General features: G+C 47.9%; 8 protein-coding genes across 8 annotated transcripts; 3 read left to right on the top strand and 5 right to left on the bottom strand.

Moving 5' to 3' along the window:
* Positions 1-237: 237 nt before the first annotated feature.
* Positions 238-2,452, bottom strand: ARB_01267 (uncharacterized protein; the record flags this gene model as incomplete). Its single annotated transcript, XM_003012262.1, has 2 exons — positions 238-1,712; positions 1,774-2,452. 2 exons carry the CDS (start codon positions 2,450-2,452, stop codon positions 238-240), a joined length of 2,154 nt encoding a protein of 717 aa, XP_003012308.1.
* Positions 2,453-3,696: 1,244 nt separating this feature from the next.
* Positions 3,697-5,565, top strand: ARB_01266 (uncharacterized protein; the record flags this gene model as incomplete). The annotated part of the gene is made up of 1 exon (XM_003012261.1): positions 3,697-5,565. One exon carries the CDS (start codon positions 3,697-3,699, stop codon positions 5,563-5,565), a length of 1,869 nt encoding a protein of 622 aa, XP_003012307.1.
* Positions 5,566-6,511: 946 nt separating this feature from the next.
* ARB_01265 (uncharacterized protein) lies at positions 6,512-7,444 on the bottom strand (the record flags this gene model as incomplete). The annotated part of the gene is made up of 1 exon (XM_003012260.1): positions 6,512-7,444. The coding sequence occupies one exon, from the start codon at positions 7,442-7,444 to the stop codon at positions 6,512-6,514; it is 933 nt and encodes a 310-aa protein (XP_003012306.1).
* A 465-nt stretch (positions 7,445-7,909) lies between these two features.
* ARB_01264 (uncharacterized protein) lies at positions 7,910-8,273 on the top strand (the record flags this gene model as incomplete). The annotated part of the gene is made up of 2 exons (XM_003012259.1): positions 7,910-8,048; positions 8,131-8,273. The coding sequence occupies 2 exons, from the start codon at positions 7,910-7,912 to the stop codon at positions 8,271-8,273; spliced, it is 282 nt and encodes a 93-aa protein (XP_003012305.1).
* Positions 8,274-9,849: 1,576 nt separating this feature from the next.
* On the bottom strand, positions 9,850-11,496 carry ARB_01263 (uncharacterized protein; the record flags this gene model as incomplete). The annotated part of the gene is made up of 1 exon (XM_003012258.1): positions 9,850-11,496. One exon carries the CDS (start codon positions 11,494-11,496, stop codon positions 9,850-9,852), a length of 1,647 nt encoding a protein of 548 aa, XP_003012304.1.
* A 196-nt stretch (positions 11,497-11,692) lies between these two features.
* On the top strand, positions 11,693-12,291 carry ARB_01262 (UPF0287 family protein; the record flags this gene model as incomplete). Its single annotated transcript, XM_003012257.1, has 2 exons — positions 11,693-12,011; positions 12,065-12,291. 2 exons carry the CDS (start codon positions 11,693-11,695, stop codon positions 12,289-12,291), a joined length of 546 nt encoding a protein of 181 aa, XP_003012303.1.
* Positions 12,292-12,464: 173 nt separating this feature from the next.
* ARB_01261 (rRNA processing protein, putative) lies at positions 12,465-13,265 on the bottom strand (the record flags this gene model as incomplete). The annotated part of the gene is made up of 1 exon (XM_003012256.1): positions 12,465-13,265. One exon carries the CDS (start codon positions 13,263-13,265, stop codon positions 12,465-12,467), a length of 801 nt encoding a protein of 266 aa, XP_003012302.1.
* An 897-nt stretch (positions 13,266-14,162) lies between these two features.
* ARB_01260 (uncharacterized protein) lies at positions 14,163-15,422 on the bottom strand (the record flags this gene model as incomplete). The annotated part of the gene is made up of 3 exons (XM_003012255.1): positions 14,163-14,215; positions 14,283-14,923; positions 14,995-15,422. 3 exons carry the CDS (start codon positions 15,420-15,422, stop codon positions 14,163-14,165), a joined length of 1,122 nt encoding a protein of 373 aa, XP_003012301.1.
* Between the last annotated feature and the right edge of the window lie 1,826 nt (positions 15,423-17,248).

Genomic DNA, 17,248 nt, shown 5'->3' with positions numbered 1-17,248 from the left:
ACTTTTTTAATGTTCTTTCACAGGTAGGAAGGGGAAGTAGATGAGCAGCGCTAAATCGAGCAAAAAGAGGATAGGATAAAATGGTAGGTAACTGACGCCCGTAGATAGAGCATTGTCCTGTGGTTCGGTTCAAGCAAGTGGTTAAAAACCGGGGTATCAAGATTAGAAAGAAAAATGGCTGTAAAAGAAAAAGTGGGTGTATGTGCAAAAGAAGAGCATGCGTAGATGTTGGTAGAGTTACTCCTCCTCTGTTTCTGTGTGCCTGTCGACGTCGTTTTCATCTTCGTCTTCGTCTTCACTGGCGGTGTCATCATCGTCGTCCTCGTCTAGACCACGGTCATCCAAGCCTACGACTCTGACATCCTTGTAGTCAATATAATCACCCCGCAGGCGTCTGGCACCGCGAGGCATCTTATATGGATCAAAGGGGAAGTAGTCATCTAATTGGAAGGCGAGGTTGTCGTCTGCACGAGTTTCGCGTTCAATGGTTCCATACATTGTATCCATGGCCATCGAACCCATACCGCGGAAGCTGTGGATGCGGATACGTTTGTTGCTCTCGAGTTTCGGGTAGAGGTAGAGAAGACCGAAGTAGTGGGTGATCTTGGCGAATTCAGCAACGATGCCTGGCGAGCAGACCTTGAGAGGATTGAGCTTTGAGTAGATCGTTCGATGTAGCATGTTGGTCATCTCCTGTGAGAAAGACACCTCATCAACATTCAGGTGGGGGAGAGAGTTGCCTTCTGCTTCAGCCTCGACAGCAGCAATGGTGAGATCTTTCCAGCGGAAACAAAAGATATAGAATAGCGCTTGAGCAGTGGAGTAGAATGGCCCATAACGACGGAGGTCGGGGCCACGGCAGTCTGTCTCGTAAGATGACAGAAGAGATAGGACGTGTGAGCCAAGTAGACTGAATACATCACGGATCACATCGCCAGAAACATGAGCACCGCGAGCAACGAAACTGGCAAGATAAGCAGCGGCATATTGGCGTATGATAACCGGCTGAGACTTGCTCAGGATGATCTCGATACATGTGGTGGCGAAGCGGTCGACGAAGATGGGGGAGGCCTGAGCGAAATGGAAGAGGACGAACTGAGCGTGTCGAGAGCGGTAGGATGGAAGAATGATGCTTTGGAAATGAGCCAGGAGAAAATCGAGAACTTGTTCTTGGTCTTCAAGCGAGCCAGAGATGAAAGGATAGTTGTAGTACTCGAACAAGATGTCGACCATTAAGTCAACCTTGAGCATGCACGCTTTTACAGACTTGATGCGCTGGAGATCCGGATCAACGTCGTCCTCACCAACCTCGGACTCCTCATCCAGATCATCATCGTCATCCTTTTCAAAGGTAGCCGGGTCCGCAGCATTTAGCGCGTCCATGATATCCTGCTGAGTATCTTCATCCAAATCTTCCATATTCACTTGGTTCTGGGCGTCAATCTTGACCAGCTTCTCTGTGATGAGGGCAAGGATGTCAGATCGAAGTTCTGGGAGGTACGATATCATCTTGATGAGGTTTCGTGTGTAGGCAAGATGACTTTTTACTGGATCGGAGTCGTGGGGGAAGCTGGAGGATAGGATAGGGGAGAGAGTAACGCTGCAAGCGGGGACGACCTGCGCGATTGAACGTATAGCATAGTGGACTCGATGGTATATCTCGGAACTGTCAACAGGATCATAATCAGGCAAGTTTCCGCATCGAGGATCGACTGTACCTAATGTTAGTCTGTCGTCATCTTAGAAATATGTTGGGAAGGAGACTGCTCTTACCTTGTTGCAGGCCGTTAACGAGCATTTTAAGGACAGAATTGAGGTAACCACCACGAGCAGCACATAGAGTAGCCAGAAACTGGGCAAACAGTTTGACATACGTCGTGTCTCTGCCGACCCATTCGCTTTTAAGCATCGCGTGTACCAGACCACTGCATGAACCGTCCAGCGATGAAACGTTGCCCAAAAGGCCCATGAGATGGTTTTTCAGCGACACTGGACTAGGTAGATCAAAGACAGGTGTTCCATCATCTTCCAAGGCCTTGGGATCGACCGAAAACATCTCCTTGATACGGTCGTACCCTTCACTATGGCCCATCAGGTGTCTCTGGATGGCGCGCCTAACCTCCTCTCTCGTCAACGCCCTCTCTCTCTCAGCAGCCTTCTCATCAACTTCAGTGTCCATCGTCTTTACTGGGCTCACCGGCGAGCTCACGGAGATATCAAACTTGACTCGGGCGCGTTTTCTGCGGGGACCAGGAGAACCGCCGGGTGTGGTGGCGGTTGTAGGGCTGGCATTGGTGTCGGAGTAGGCCGATCCTGTCGAGAGCTCAGACGGGATCGTGAGATCGAGCTGCTTGCGTTTCTGGCCAGCGACAGATGAGAACGTCTTTAGGATTGATTTCGAGGGCTTTGAGACAGATGACGGAGTCGATGGGAGGTGCGTAACAGAGACCATCTTGTCGTCGTGCTCTTGAGTCTGTTTGCAGCCTAGCGAGGCGGGTAGACGAGCAGAAATCACGGCAGATGTTGCAGACGAAAGGCCGAGACTCCGCAACTTATCATCCTGAGAAGGAACCAAACAGATCGCGAGGCGCGACAGAAGCGAGAGAGTGGAAGTTGAAGCTGGCTGCTCTATCTATCTATTGTGCGCCTGGCGATGTCGAAGCTGAAGTCGCTTCTTTTTGTCGTGTCGTTTTGTGTGGTGGACAGAAAAGAGACAATTTCAAAAGGCGGTGATGCTTTTTCTGCCCACCCAAAAAGAATATTTTTTTCCTTCTCTTTTGTGGGGTTCGCGCCAAGAAGTCACGCGTATGATGACTCAGCTGTCCTGTGTTCAGTTTCCTTTTTGGGAGTCGGCCATACTATCTAGGTTGTACACAAAGCGCTGACTATAAAAGTATAAGAAAATATGATCAAGCAATAAAGTAATAATGATAAATGGAGAAATATATTAAACATAAGGTGATAATAGCAAGTAAGAGAAGAAAATTAGTTCTATAAATTGTGATGATAAGCGCGGCTGAGAAGAAGTTCAATTTCATAGTATTATCTGGCAAGTCTTGGTGTTTTCTAATTACTTACACAGAGTATCCTTCTAAGCTGGGGACACAATGTTCCTGAATAGTTAACGTGCTGCCGAGATATTCAATATTATAGCAGTACTCCGTACGAAGTCACTATTATCCCAGTAGCTTACCCTTATCTTTACTTATCGCATAGTTAGTTGGGCAAACACGAAGCAGCAACTCTACAAGCGCAGCCTGGAGTTCTTGCATTGGCTAATTACGCGCGTGACAAGTGGGGCCTGCGTCTTTGTTGTGTGAGTCATGCTCGATAAAGTTTGACGCGCTAGGAAAAAGTAAAAACTGTCCTCCTCGGTTTGACATCATCCACTCCTTGGTGTCTTCTAACATAAAAGGGGCCTTCTGCCCACCTGCCTTGTCAGTTTTCTCTCACTCTTCCCTCCCACAAAATTTTCAACCATGTCTGTTTCCAGCATGCATTTTTGTCCCGCGACGCTCTGCATGTGGCTCTGACTGTCCGTGTTGACTTCTGAAGCCAAAGTAAAGCAGGATATCCAGTCCACCGTTTTGAAGCTTTCTAGGCCCCGCGTGCAACTCTCAAAAATCATTTCTCTAATACTCCTGACATTCAACATTTCCCCTCCTCTTTTAACGGCATTAATCGACTTGAAACACGATGGACAATACAAACATACCTGCGCATACGTCCCAGGTGGTGTATGCGGGCCCCGTCCAACTATTAACCCCACCACTATCAGACTCCAGTGAATCTCAACCCCAAAGAGAGCGGCTCAGGCAGTGCAACCGCTCTTCATCCTCGGAAGATGAACCCATACCGGTTCGGGAGGAACCTGAAATCAAACGTGAAGACCACCGTGTGGGAGGTCCGGTCTTATGCCGTCTGCCAGCTGCTACGTTTCCCATAACCTCTGCTGACCCAATAACCCACGTGTTCAATTCGGAACTGCGGGACAAAATCATGGAGGCTATCCAGGAGTCCAATATCGACTTCCAGGAGATGTCAGTTTTTAAGCGGCGTTGGAGGGAATCTCGTGATAAGCCTCTCCCAGTCATCCTGATCATTGCTAAAACCAGACGCAATCGTCCAATTGATGGTACTTGGTTTCAGCTCTGCCAGAAAATCCGGGCTTTTTGTGTTTCCGCTGGCCGACCAGAAGTTAATGTTGAGATTGGTGACCCCGCCGCCTACATACCAATAATATCCTCTGCTGTCCTCTCAAGTGATCCCATTGTACAACACTGGCCAACGCTGAGACCTCAGATTCTCAAGATAATTAACGGCAGAATGTGGCTTACCTTGGATGTACTCCGACGCGGTCCAGAAAATAGCGAAGGAATTATCACAATTGTCATCACGATACCAGAATGCTCAACAAGTGACGCGTACTCCTGGCGGCCAGTTAGGGACAAGATTGTCAATGTTATCAATACCACTGGACTCGAAAATGTGGCAGTTGAAATTGGGAGGGGAGCAGTATATACCTCCGATGATATTGACAATAACTTCTTCAACGAGAGTGACCCATGCTCAAAGGCTCACTTTGGAGGAAGTTTGGCCGGATTACACGATAGCAAACGACTCGGAACTTTCGGTGGCTTTATCGTCTTGGATTTCCCAGACGGAAAGTCTAGAACTTGTGGCCTTACCTGTTATCACTGCGTAGTCAACGATGATATCGACAGTCCGGCACTTGAAACTTGGGAAATGCATGGGCTTCGACCTAACGACCCAAAAAACAATATTGAACTTTCCCATCCTTGCCGAAGAGACTACGATGATATAATATCTCACTACAAAGATGCGATTGCGAAAATCCAGACGCCAGAGTACTTCCAGATGTTATCTGTAGCCAACGATCCAGATGGATTTCTAATTCCCTCACAGCGGAGGTATCTTGATTATCAACTGAAAAACATTGATGCTTATGAAAAGAGACTCCAGTTTGCGAATGAATTCATGAGTGAGAAAAAAAATTACCTCGGAAAGGTCTATGCTGGTTCTGGCCTTCGACTGAATGAAGACATGCGATCTCTCGACTGGGCGCTAATAGATGTCAGTCCCCAAAGAGTGACAGGAAACAAGCTGCCGGATGGACTCTTATCGGGACATTTCAACCCAACATCACAGGGAGGCCTTGTCACGGATGCGAAGTTCGAAGTGATGTTAGAACAGAAGGTTTTCAAAATTGGTCGGTCCACAGGCTTTACCAGAGGCATCGTTAACGGGCTTGAAACTACAAAGCTTCGTTCTTGGACCTTTGGAGGTCCGTCTGGAGATACCCCAATTCAGAAATGTGGCATTGAATGGTCAATTGTTCCTGACAATTCCAAGGATTCATTCTCTGCTCGTGGTGACTCCGGAGCGTTTGTTCTAGACGATAACGCACACATGGTTGGTCTCGTCTTTGCTGGAAATACTTACTGTACGACAACATACATGACGCCAGTTGCAGCAATCTTCGAAGATATTAAAAAGATCACCGGCGCCTGTGGAGTAAGGGTATTTGACGATATGGATGATTGAACAAGGAAAGGATAGTGTCTCCCGGAACAGTTTGAATGTGCAGATTTTTAGGACATGGTTTAATGTTTTGTTGAGTGGCTGGGCTTAGGTTGATACCCCACCGTCTCCATTCCCCACTCCCAGATGTTGGCGGCACCTTGTGAAGTTTGAAGATTGTGATATTGTGGCTCGGTGCGTTTTGTGAGAGCTCCCTGGATACTACAAGTAGATGTGATGTCTTCTGTGCTGCCGCTTAAGACAAGGATCTGTGTGGCGGTCCTGCAGGTTCTAGTGATAAGAAGAGAATACAATACCCATACTTATTTTAATATCATAGCTTCAGACAAAATGATCTCTTAAATATAAAACATAGAGAGCCGTATAGACTGGACTATTAATACACCTGTTACTCTGTAGAAAAAAAAACCCATGCTTTCCCATCTTCGGGTCAGGCCATGGAAGGTATATATATATATATAGTATCAAACTACTTGGAACCATATAATATTCTAGTCTGATGAAATAAAAATAATGGACAAGAAGAAAAGTAGTCGAATACAAAGAGAGTGTGATGGCGGCTGCAAAATGACGTTGTGGTAAATGCATCAAGCATGCACAGCACAAGCCACCAGCAAGCGCACGGGTAAAAAGAAAAGGTAAATCATCAATAATAAAGATGACTTGCATACAATTATAAACAAGGTATTTGACTGAGAATCGAAGCGTGATAAGTTTATAGGTGGTAAAAAAAAAAAAAGTTGGGAATAGGATAACACATCACACATTTCAGAGCATGGCATGAGAATCGAAGGGAGGGAATAAAATGGTATGATATCACATGAAATAATGACCCATCAGAACAGAAATGGAAAACAGGGGGACGAGAAAAGGAGAGAAAAAGGGTATCAAATCAGCCACCGGTAACACATTTGCACAACTCCAAGATATGTGGGGCCAGGGTCAAGTATCAGATCCAGTCCCGCTTGGCGACATCTCCGCCAAAGACGTAGGCGTACACGCCCTTGACTTCCTCAAGGTACTCTACTACATCGACTTTGACGAGGCCCTTTGCGGCGAGGGTCTTCTCGTCTTCGTCTCGGAAGAGTTGACCAGCGGAAAACTCCTCTGCGACCTCGTTGACTTGTTCTAGCTCTTTGCCGAATGGGTGAGCATGAACGTCTTGTGCATGTGAGCGGGAGGAGGAGGAGGCGGCGGCGGCGGCGGAGTGTGCGGCGTGAGTTGAGGAGAGAGAGGTGGGGTTTGGAGAAGACGTGTTGGATAAAGATGGGGTGCGTCGACCCGCCGAGGCGTTTGAGGAGTTTGACCGTTGGCGAGAGAGTTCCTGGTGCGACTTCTTGGTATGGCTAAGTGCACGGGTGGGGATGGAAGGTGGAGGAGCGCTCTGTTCCAGGGAAGCTTGTGGTGCCTTTGGTGGACCATCCTTTTGCTGGTCGAAGTAGCCGGTCAGGTTTTGGTGGCCGTTGTCTCGCAGGACAGGTGAGGCCTCTGTCGAACCTGGAAGCGACGGAGAGGTAATTGTGGTGCTAGGGGTGTGTAACGAGTTACTGGCGTCGGACTCGTCTGCTGATCGGAAGGAGGAAGAAGATGATGTGGAATGTTGGAGGTTTGAGTGTTGGCGCTGGATGATGGGTCGCGAGATAACTGGCTGGTTCTTGTGACCGTGTCCCTGATTGCCATGTTTCTGGATGTCTGGTGCAGTGTATGCAAGCAGGTTTGTGGTGGACAGCAGCTCGACTGGCGCTGATATCTTGGATCGCTTGATGGTTCCGGCAGCGAAACGAGGCTGTCCCTCGCGGAAGGGCATGGGGGCGGACACCTCTGGCCGCTTCTGGCGCTTGGTAAAAGCGCGGCCCAGCGAGGACGACACTGCGGCGGACATTTTGCCTGTATATCAAACAGGCAGCCGGGGTGATTCGACGATAAAGAGGGTAGATAGAAGTGAATTGATGGCAGAAGGAGTCGGCGGCCTTTTTAAATGATGGGATCTTGCGCCGTTTGTCGGTGCTGGTCCTTCAACTGGCGGAGAGAAATGGCGCAAACGCAGAAGATCCGCGACGGAGAACGAGTGAAAGCGCAAGAATATGCGATAAAAGAGCGTAAGCTGAGACGGAAACGACGTCGGTCGAGTATCAAAATGAGAGTGGGATGGTCCGTCTTGTCGAGTCCGAGTTCGAATTCGAGTGAGTGAAGAGAGCGAGGACAGCAGCCAGCGATGCCTTGTGCCTTGTCAGTGCCTTACGGGCGTCAAGCTGGTAGGGCAGGGCGGTAAGAGACGATCTACGTGGACGAGTGAGAGCGGCAACCAGGACGCTCTATCGAAGGGCGCAAAGAGAAGAAAGACAAGATGGAAGAAGGAGATTGGAAGAAGAGGAAGAGGAAGACGAAGACGAAGATGAAGAAGACGAAGAAGACGTCAAGGAGCGGCGACGATGAAGGCGAGAAAAGGCGAAGAAAGACGAAAAAAGGACGGAAGAAGGAGGAAGGTTGATTATGTAAGAGGGGCTGCTTAGATAAGAGGGGAAACTTTAAGGTTTTCCCAGAGTGGGTCTTCCTTTTTCGGTTTAGTCCAGGCACCGCTTAGTCAGACTGGCTTCGACAAGCGAGAAAGCGAAGAAGAAGAAGAAGAAGAAGAAGAAGCCAGGAAGAAGACAGGAGGAAGAAGGCAGGGCAAGGGGAGGGCTAGAGGAGGGCGGGAGAAGCGCTTTTAGAGAGGGAGGGGAGGGGGGGGGGGGAGGGCCCCTTTCTTAGGTGCTGGTCGCCTGTCAGCGCGAAGCGAGCCGGGAAGTCTGGTGAAACGTCGACGGGCGATCAAACAGCACCCGGCCAGTCACGGGAAGTCGCCAGCACGTTGCGGTCCAGGTCACAGAGAGTGACTTGTTGTTGCATGGGTGGGCGGGTGAGCGGAGGGACGGCGGGATGGACAGTCCACACATATACGGGGCCATGTCGACGTCAGATGAGAGATAACATGGGCGCTTGACGCACACACAAGACAGTAACCACTATGGCGATGGTGAAGGCAGTGGTGAGGACGGCGGCATGGAGGTGGCGATGGTCACCTTGGGAGGGACGGGCTCTAACCGCCGTCTAAAGATGAAACCCCATGCAAGGACACAAGTATTACTCTGGAGAATCAGGGCTCGTATCTAACAAGTTGGTTAGTAACTGCTCCCCGGGGGCGCTGACAGTCCAATGGGGGCTAGCTTAATTGTTCGCACGGCCAGACCAGGTCCGGCCATCTAACTAACGACTTCACAGTGGACAACATGCTCACTCACATGCCGGGCGAAGATGGTGCCCGGGACGAGAGCGATGCTGTCTGCGATGCGTGGGCCAAGCAGCTGTCTGAGAGAGAGGGTACTTGTTCATGATGATGCAGAAGCCGGTGACTGGCTTGTTAACTACCTTCCAGGTAAAGTCATCTTGGACTCTCTGCCCCAGGATTCAATACGGGGATAGCCTGGACAGCTGCAGCAGCATGTCCACCACCTGTCCATACAACATCTCAAGCTTCAGCCTGATCAATGTTCAGAGATCCAGGACAGTAGGAACCCCCACCGCCGGGCCAGGCGATGCTCAGAGTTGGGCACCATGTTGCGCTCACAGCCCTAGACACCGGTTATCTTGCTAGACAAGGGGCCCGCAAGCAGTTGGGTCGATAGGCTGGGAGTTCACCTACGCTGCTTCTGTCGAGATCTCTCATGTTCCCCCCTGGTGGGAGCTACTTGAGCAGCCGGAGTACTCCTTGGGCGGTACCGATGGTTGGCAGAAGTCTACCAGCCTCGTCTTCAATTCTTAGACTGTCTTCGAATCAAGGAAGATGCAGCAGCCATAGCCAGATGCAGACTCCCTGAAAACGAACGGCTATCGGGCGTCATGCAGCAGAATTGGACAGAGGAAATTTCGAGGTCGTCTACGCTGCCAGAAAGAACTTTGCGTTTTACCCGGTGTTTTAGGCATTGATTAACCGGAGATACATTGGAGACCAAGGGAGTTGGCGGGATATGTTAAGTCTCCTTGAACAAGGTAAGAACGTGGAGATGGAGAGACTTCTAGAGAAGAAGCTGGGAGAAATGGAGAACACAGTCTTGACTTGGGAGCCGGACGTAAATTATTTAACGAATCGGATACGTCTTAATTCATATATATATAATGTACAACGGCCTACAAACGGTCGGATAAGTGACATATATCTTACTTTGGGTCGGTGATACATCATGTAGATGAAACGCCATGATATATTAATATCTTCTAGATTCATCCACGCCTTTGCAACTATCAATTTTATGTCATCTCCTCGTCGTCACTATCGTCATCTTCTTCCCCATCGTCAGCAACGCCGACCATCCCCTGTCCGTCGACTTCGGTTCTCCCTTCCCTTACACCCATCTCCTCCGCACTGGCCGCCATCTTGGTAGCAAACGCCCGGCGGACGGCCCCATTAGTTGACGTATCCCATACCTTCACTACCCCTTTACTACCTGCAATAGCAAGACGGAACGCAACCCCGCTATCAGGTCCAAAGCCAGTCGAAAACACTTTACCGACTTCCTCCACTTTACGACTGACGACCATGCTTGGCTTATTGTCAAGGATGTTCCATATCTTGACCGTCTTGTCCGTTGACCCTGTCACGAGGAAGCCAGGGATGAAAGAGTTGACATCGAATGACGATACCGAGCTGTCGTGGGCCTGCAGAGTCCATAGTGCAGAGTCCGGTGTTCGAAGATCATGGCAGACTACCTGACCGCCGTCCGTAGTGATGTAGAAGATGTTGGAGTCCAGCGGATCCCAGCGGACACATTCGACGTCGCTTGGGACCGTCCAGCGACCAACCTGGCCCTCTGCCGAGCGCATGTCGCACGCTACCACACTGCGGTCGTACGAACCGCTTAGCAGGACAGTTGATTCCTTCGAGTGCCAGTCGATAGAGCATACTTTGTCCGTGTGGTGATTGTACGACTTCGCGCAGCGGGTGGTGTTTGCGTTGTTCAGATCCCATAGTTTGACGGTACAGTCTGCGGATGCAGAAGCGAGCAGGTTCCGATGTTGGCGATTTGCAGCTAGGCCCAGCACGGCATCAACATGGTATTCGTCATTTTTCTTGACCACGCTTTTCTTCTTTATCTTCTTCTTCTGCTGCTGCTGCTCCCCCTCGTCATCCGGTGCCTTGCCCAGGATCGCACTAGGGTACATACAGTCCACCACATCCAAATCCCAAATCTCAATGTCGGGTTCCATCGTTCCAACGGCGACAAAGTTGCCATGCGATCGACCCGTTTCCCTGGCCTGGCTGCCAACGGGAATATCAAGCCATTCGACACAGAGAGGGATCGCTGGCAGCATCACGTCATGATGGACATATAGGTTGTCTGCCTCGTCTTCATAGACGTATACCTCTAGATGCGCCACCTCGTCTTCCACTTTACCTGCCAACAACAGGTTATCAGATGGTAGAATCTGGAGATCCTCTCGCTCTTCGTCAGAATCGTCACCAGCGCCGTCTGCTTTGTTCGGTAACACCAAGTAGGGGTCTTTCTCGTGTGGTTGATGGTAGGCCAGAGATTGGACATTGCCAAACATGGTCACTTCCTCTCCTTCCTCGTCTCGTGGGTCACTGTCGTAGTGTTCCATGTCATATTCCGCCAATTCATCATCCTCGTCCTCCGCCTTGCTCTTCTTCTCCCCCTCCCCCTTCTTTTCACTCTCCTTTTCTACCTCTGCATCGTCTACTGTTTCCATAACATCGTCTTCGTCTTCCCCTTCGCCTTCCGCATCCCGGGCAGCTTCCAGGTCTGTCCGCGCACTTTCAAGCTGAACTTTGGCGAGTTTCGAGATTCGACTTATCTCTGCTTCGTCTATCTCGTAGCGTTCGGGGAACTGGGCAGCCACGCCTCGTCGAACCCATCCTGTAGCCGTTATCATCGACATCCTGTGCGATCCAAAGCCGTGCAACGGCTGGAAATGCCTATGGCGGGGGAATGCTCTGGTAGCAGTATCAAGTCTCTAGTTGTACCTGCAATTGCGCGGAGGACCAGCCAAAAAACCTGGCTAGGGTATAAGTCCAATGTATTTATAATGACTCTAGCGTCTTGAATGGCCGGTCAGTCGTCTCCTTGGTATAAATATGAAGCTGTCAAAAATTGTAGCTGAGGAAGAAAAGGTGAAGCTACTTTTTTTTTTTTTCCTTATCAGAAATTTTTGTTTATCGGGTGGATTTTGCGCTCGCCGCCTTGTGGCAGAATTTTATCACCGAAAAGCTGACGTCGAAGACAACCTTGGAACAAGAAGAAGCAAAGCAAGCAACAGACAAGCAGAGGACGAGACTGAGAGACTGAAAAGAAGCCAGTCAGAGACAGGAATAAAGCAAGGGGATAGGAGAAGAAAAGAAAAGAAGCGACTGCCACAATGCATTCCCATCTGCACACAAAAGACAACATCAGTAGGTGCTCCAGTTGACGGCTTCTACTTCCGCCCTCGACACTTGCTGATCATCTAGACTGCGAGGAGGTCATGACAATGCTGGACGAATGCCACGCAAAGGGCTTCATGCACAAAGTCTTCGGAAACTGCAACGATATCAAGCGAGAAGTCAACCGCTGCCTGTACGCCGAGAGACTGAAGCGGGCATCCCGGAACCGAGAGAAGGCTAGGGAGAACAGGGCGAGAATCGAGAAGCTGTGGGACGAGGATGCGGCACAAGGACAGATGAAATCGAGCAGTTAAGGCTCCATCATGGACGCATAGATGTCCCTGGGTAGCTTGGAGTTAGGGAGTTTTTTGTCATTTCCACTGTACAAATTATATACCGGGTTATCTCTACTTTAGTGTACGATGAAGGAGATGAAGTTTGGCCGTGAAGCTGTATTACTATATTCGTTTCAATGCTTCTAGACAGTTCATATCTCTGTATCTGCAATTGGGGTATCGTTGTCCTTCTCAGCTCCGTCAATCGGCTCAGCCTTCTTTTTATGCCGTCGTTTCCGCTTCGATTTTGTCTGTTCGCTTGCTCCGTCTGTTCCTTTATCACTATCACTGTCTCCTTTTGCTGTATTTTCATCAGCCTTCTTCGGTTTCTGCACAGTCTGAGTCCTCTGCTTTGGCTTCTTCATGCTCAGCGGATTTACTCCCTTGACTTTCTTCTTTTTCTTGACTTCCACCCACTCTCCTCCATCTCCATCCTCTTCCTCCTCCCCTTCTGCACCTCTCTTCCTCTTTCCAGTGGATGTGGTAGGCTCTATAAATCCACTTCGTAGCTTTCCTTCCTCAAATCCCTCCCGTATATTACTAGACGGCTCGCTCATAGGCTCTAGGATCATCACAGAGCGCTTAACATATATAATCGGTACACCGGGTATCTGTCTCGCATCTCGTCTCAAGTGATATCTCTGCCCTCGTTGCTTCTGCTGTTGTAGTCCTTCCTGCGCCTGCATCCAATGTGGCAGTTTGCGCTTCTGGTCTGGTTGAGTAGTTGTCTCCGGTGCTGGATCAGCCGTAGCCAAAATGAAATGCTCCTTATTCTTCTTCGCATCAGGATTAGGTGATAGTAGCGACAAAAGACATTCTTCCTCGTCAATGGGTGTGCTGTCTTCGTTGTGTGAGCAGTATCGTAGTGGTAGTGTGGTTGGAGGAGGGAGCTGTGGAGGTCGCAGTTGGCGCTGCGCATGGCCAGTGTCTTTCCGCGGTGATTGAGAAGCCATGATAGCTGCTAGAGTGCATTTTGTAATAACTATACAGCTTGTTAGCCGGGTTCAGTTGAGCTGTCCCTTCAGATCGTGCGAGGTAAGACTGACATGGCTTCACTTTGCCTTGTACCGTACGTTCCAACGCAGGTACAAGGTCCATCTTAAAATTATACACTGACTGAAGGAAATGAGAGTCCACTGCAGATACCATGAATAGTCAGTGTCACTTCCCTCCTCATAACGTTCTCGTACATTCAAATGCCTTACCTAGGACTTGATACGGCGCGCGGAACCCAAACGTGAGTTCATACTGGCGCATGAGCTTCTGGTACTTCTTCGACCGTTTCGCCCTCATAACTGCAGTATCTTCGCTCTCTTTCCTCCAGCTGCAAGAAATTTAAAGCTAACTTGATATCTCAAGTATGACTTCAAGAATGAATTTATTCTTGGTGTATTTTTTTTGGCCTTTGCAAATGCATATTTGATGCCAAGATTTCGCCGGCTTGTGGGTACAAAAACTTTGTTTAGTTAGAGACGGAGAGAGTTAAGGAACAACATCCAAAACCGACGTCAAGGATACCGATGAGCAATGGCTTGTGTTTATTCGAGAAAATATTAATATGTGTGGAGTGTATATATAAGACGCAGCTGGCTCTACCTTGCGCTCTATGCGATTATTATATTTGCTTCCCAATTCTCACCCGATAAAACGCCAAAAGCCCAATGACCCAAGAACCAAAAGATAAACATCCAGTGAAGACTCCGGCCAATTGCTGAAAGAAATATGCAACCATCCCAACGCTCAAATCCTTTCCGCGTTCCTCAAATGCATGCTAACGATTCGATCGAAAATACAAAACAAGAACACTGGTGGAACGCCCCGCGATGCTCGTCGTGAGATGTGGGTGCTTTTCAACCGGACCTGACAACACGGCCGGCAACAACACTGATATCATCCATTTTACCTATACAACGCAAGGGTCAGTAAGACGAACTAGGTTGAGAACAGCACAAGATCGCTGGAATACATACCTCCGTTGACAGACAGACCTACTTCCTGCGCCTTTTCCATGTACGGAGTTTGCGCGGCCGGGTCCATGGCAACCGCCCTGGCAGTGGTCAAGAGCTGCTCAGCGACATATACCATCCTTCCCCCCCGACTCTCAAGATACTCGGCCATCTCTCGCTTCTTCTTGCATATTTCCCATTTCTCGAGAGTTTTGAGTACCACTTCTAGCACGTCATGGTCCCACAAATTATCTGTTACTCCATCTGAAACCACCAGAACGATATCGTTTTCCTCTATCTCCAGTACGGACAATGCTGCATTCTCTCGAGGTTTGTCCACACTATTGGTCCCTAGCTGCATGGGGCAGTCGAACCAGTGCCACTGGCCATCGGTTTTGAACACAATGCGCCTCTCTCTTGGGCGAATAACTAGTGTCTGGCAATCCCCAAGATTGGTGACATGCAAGAACGGAGTGGGTGTCTCTCCTATGATTTTGTAGCTCAGGAGTGCAGTCGCGGTGGTGGTGGTCCCCAGAATCTCGTTTGGGGACGAGGTCGCCTCGACGGTCTCTTCGTACGCTCGCTGAAGACACTCAATCAAGTCCGGTTTCGGCGACCCAGTGAGGCGGTTTTCAACTTCCAACGCCCAGTAATGCAGTATTAACCTGGACCACAACCTGGAAAACAAACCGTGAGTAACTGTTTAGCCTTACCCAGGGTTCAAAGAGGCACCTACGCAGCATGGCCCTGAGGCTTCGACGCCCAAGCTCCGACTCCGTCGTTCACGCCCAGGAAGTTTGGAGAACAAAGGATCGCATCGTCTCCGTTTGTTAGCCCGCGAAGAGGCTCCCCGTTTACCGACGGCCGTCTATCATGACTCCTGTCATGAGTCGTCAAGGCATCTGAAAACGAAGTGGATGGCGGCGATAGGAAAGGCGGCGGGAACGGCCGGGACGGTCGCTTCGGGATTATCGAGTAGCCAGTGTCAAAATAGAAAGGAGGCCATTTTGATCGCACAGGCTGCACATTTTTCTCTGCGGTCGGGGTCGAGATGCCAGATATAGGGGCAACGGCCGGCGACCACTGGATAAATTGTCGGAGGGTTGGGAGTTTCCAGTTTGTTGATATCAAAAAGCGAGTGAAGGCAGGGGTAGTAAAGACCATTCCAGCATGAGTTTATCTGCACCTGGAGCAGGCTCACTGTAGATGTTTATTGGGTTTAATCAAACCCTCAAAAATATTCTCTGGTTTAGGTAGGATGGAAGAGACCAGATGGATTAAATATGGTCATCCTATTTCTTCTTCCTTTTTTTTTTTTTTTTTTTTCGCCCTCCTTTGTTTTTGAAATCGGACAACTTCCAGTTTTTGCTAACATGCGCCTCTCAACACAGCCAGACCACGCAGGGTACAGGGGTAGGCACGCGCAACGATAACCTGACCTGATAATTCTCCGTTAAGGCCTTCGTGTTTTTTCTTTTGTGACACCTGAATTGTTGAGCTCCGGAAAATTATATCTTCCGTCAGCTGGGTAAATAATCAGCGCACTGCCAGAGAGGCGATTGATCGTATCTGTCTTAGGTCTCCTTCGTTATGTGCATTCCCCAGCCTAACTTATACTACGCCGCATCCAGGAACCGGAGCTGGAAGCGAATGGGCACGCCGCACAAGTTCCATTCCTGCCGTCCGACTTAGTGGGGTCTCTGGTTGAAATTTGAGTGTGGTCTTTGGCCTACGAGTGGCAACCGTGCAGTTAGATATCGCGGACGTTGACCGAACAAAAGCACCGCCATTCGGCTTCCAGAGCGAGCGGTCGAGTTTGTGACGATAGAGAAGCTAGAGCGCAGCGGCGACGGCTATTTAGTCCACGGCTTTTCTCTCCAATCACCCGCCCTCGACTTGGCGACTCCGCGTCGTTCGGTCGTTAACCATCTAGCTCTGGCGGCGAGCACCGGGAGTTGCGTATCGGAAGTCACTCGTGTCCGGAGTAGTTGAAGAGGGGATGACAATGTTGTCGTTGCCGCCATACGGTAAACTGCCAAAGTAAGTGAGTGGGATCTAGATTCCAAGTCTTCTGTTCTAGAAGCCCTAAACCGGGCGCTGGGTCTGGGGAATCGATGTCTTGATGCACGGTAAATGTATGGATGCACAACTATGTACGGAGTACTCCGTAAGGTTTGTCGATATGGAGAAGCGGGCGCTTAAGTGCACGTGACATTGCTTTTGCCCTATACTGGAAATATGTAGCTTCGAAACACTGTAGTATTACTATAACTATTATATAGAATACTAGAATTATATTAATCTACTAATTCTATAATATTATAGTAGCTTAACTATCTTTAGTATTCTAATAAGTAATATAATACTAATATTATTTATATATTAATAATAAAAAAAATATAATAATTATACTAATAATAAAAAAAATATATTTATTATATAGTAAATTAGTAGCTCTATATTAATATTACTTATCTAATTAGTTTAATATTATTAATTATAGAAATACTAGTTATTATTATTACTATTTATTTAAATATATATATATTTATAACTTATCTAATTCTAATACTATATTATAGTAAAGTAATATTTTAAATATATTATATAAATATAGATAGGTAGTTTAAATTTATTATATATCTTTTAAAGTTTAGAGTAATTAGAATTATAAATAAATTTATTTAGTAAATAGTAGAAAAACTAATAATATTATAATTCTTATTTATAATTTATAAAATAGGTAAATAAAGAGTATTATTATATATAATTTACTCTACTAGTATTATTATAAAGAATATTCTTTATTTATTATTTAAATAATAAATAAATATATTAGTAATTTATACTATTTTTATTTTTAATATATAAAAATAGCTTATTAAATTACTTAGAGCTAGTATTATTTTTTATATTTTAGAAAAAAATATAAAAGTAACTTTTTAAAAGAACTATAGTAGAATTTAATCTAGTTTAGTTATAAATAACTA

Source organism: Trichophyton benhamiae (assembly GCF_000151125.1).
Source record: "Trichophyton benhamiae CBS 112371 chromosome Unknown Abenha-G-c-208f01.r1, whole genome shotgun sequence".
NCBI classification, from domain to species: domain Eukaryota; kingdom Fungi; phylum Ascomycota; class Eurotiomycetes; order Onygenales; family Arthrodermataceae; genus Trichophyton; species Trichophyton benhamiae.
Note: the sequence above shows the minus strand (reverse complement) of the source record. Positions and strands in the feature narration are given on the sequence as shown.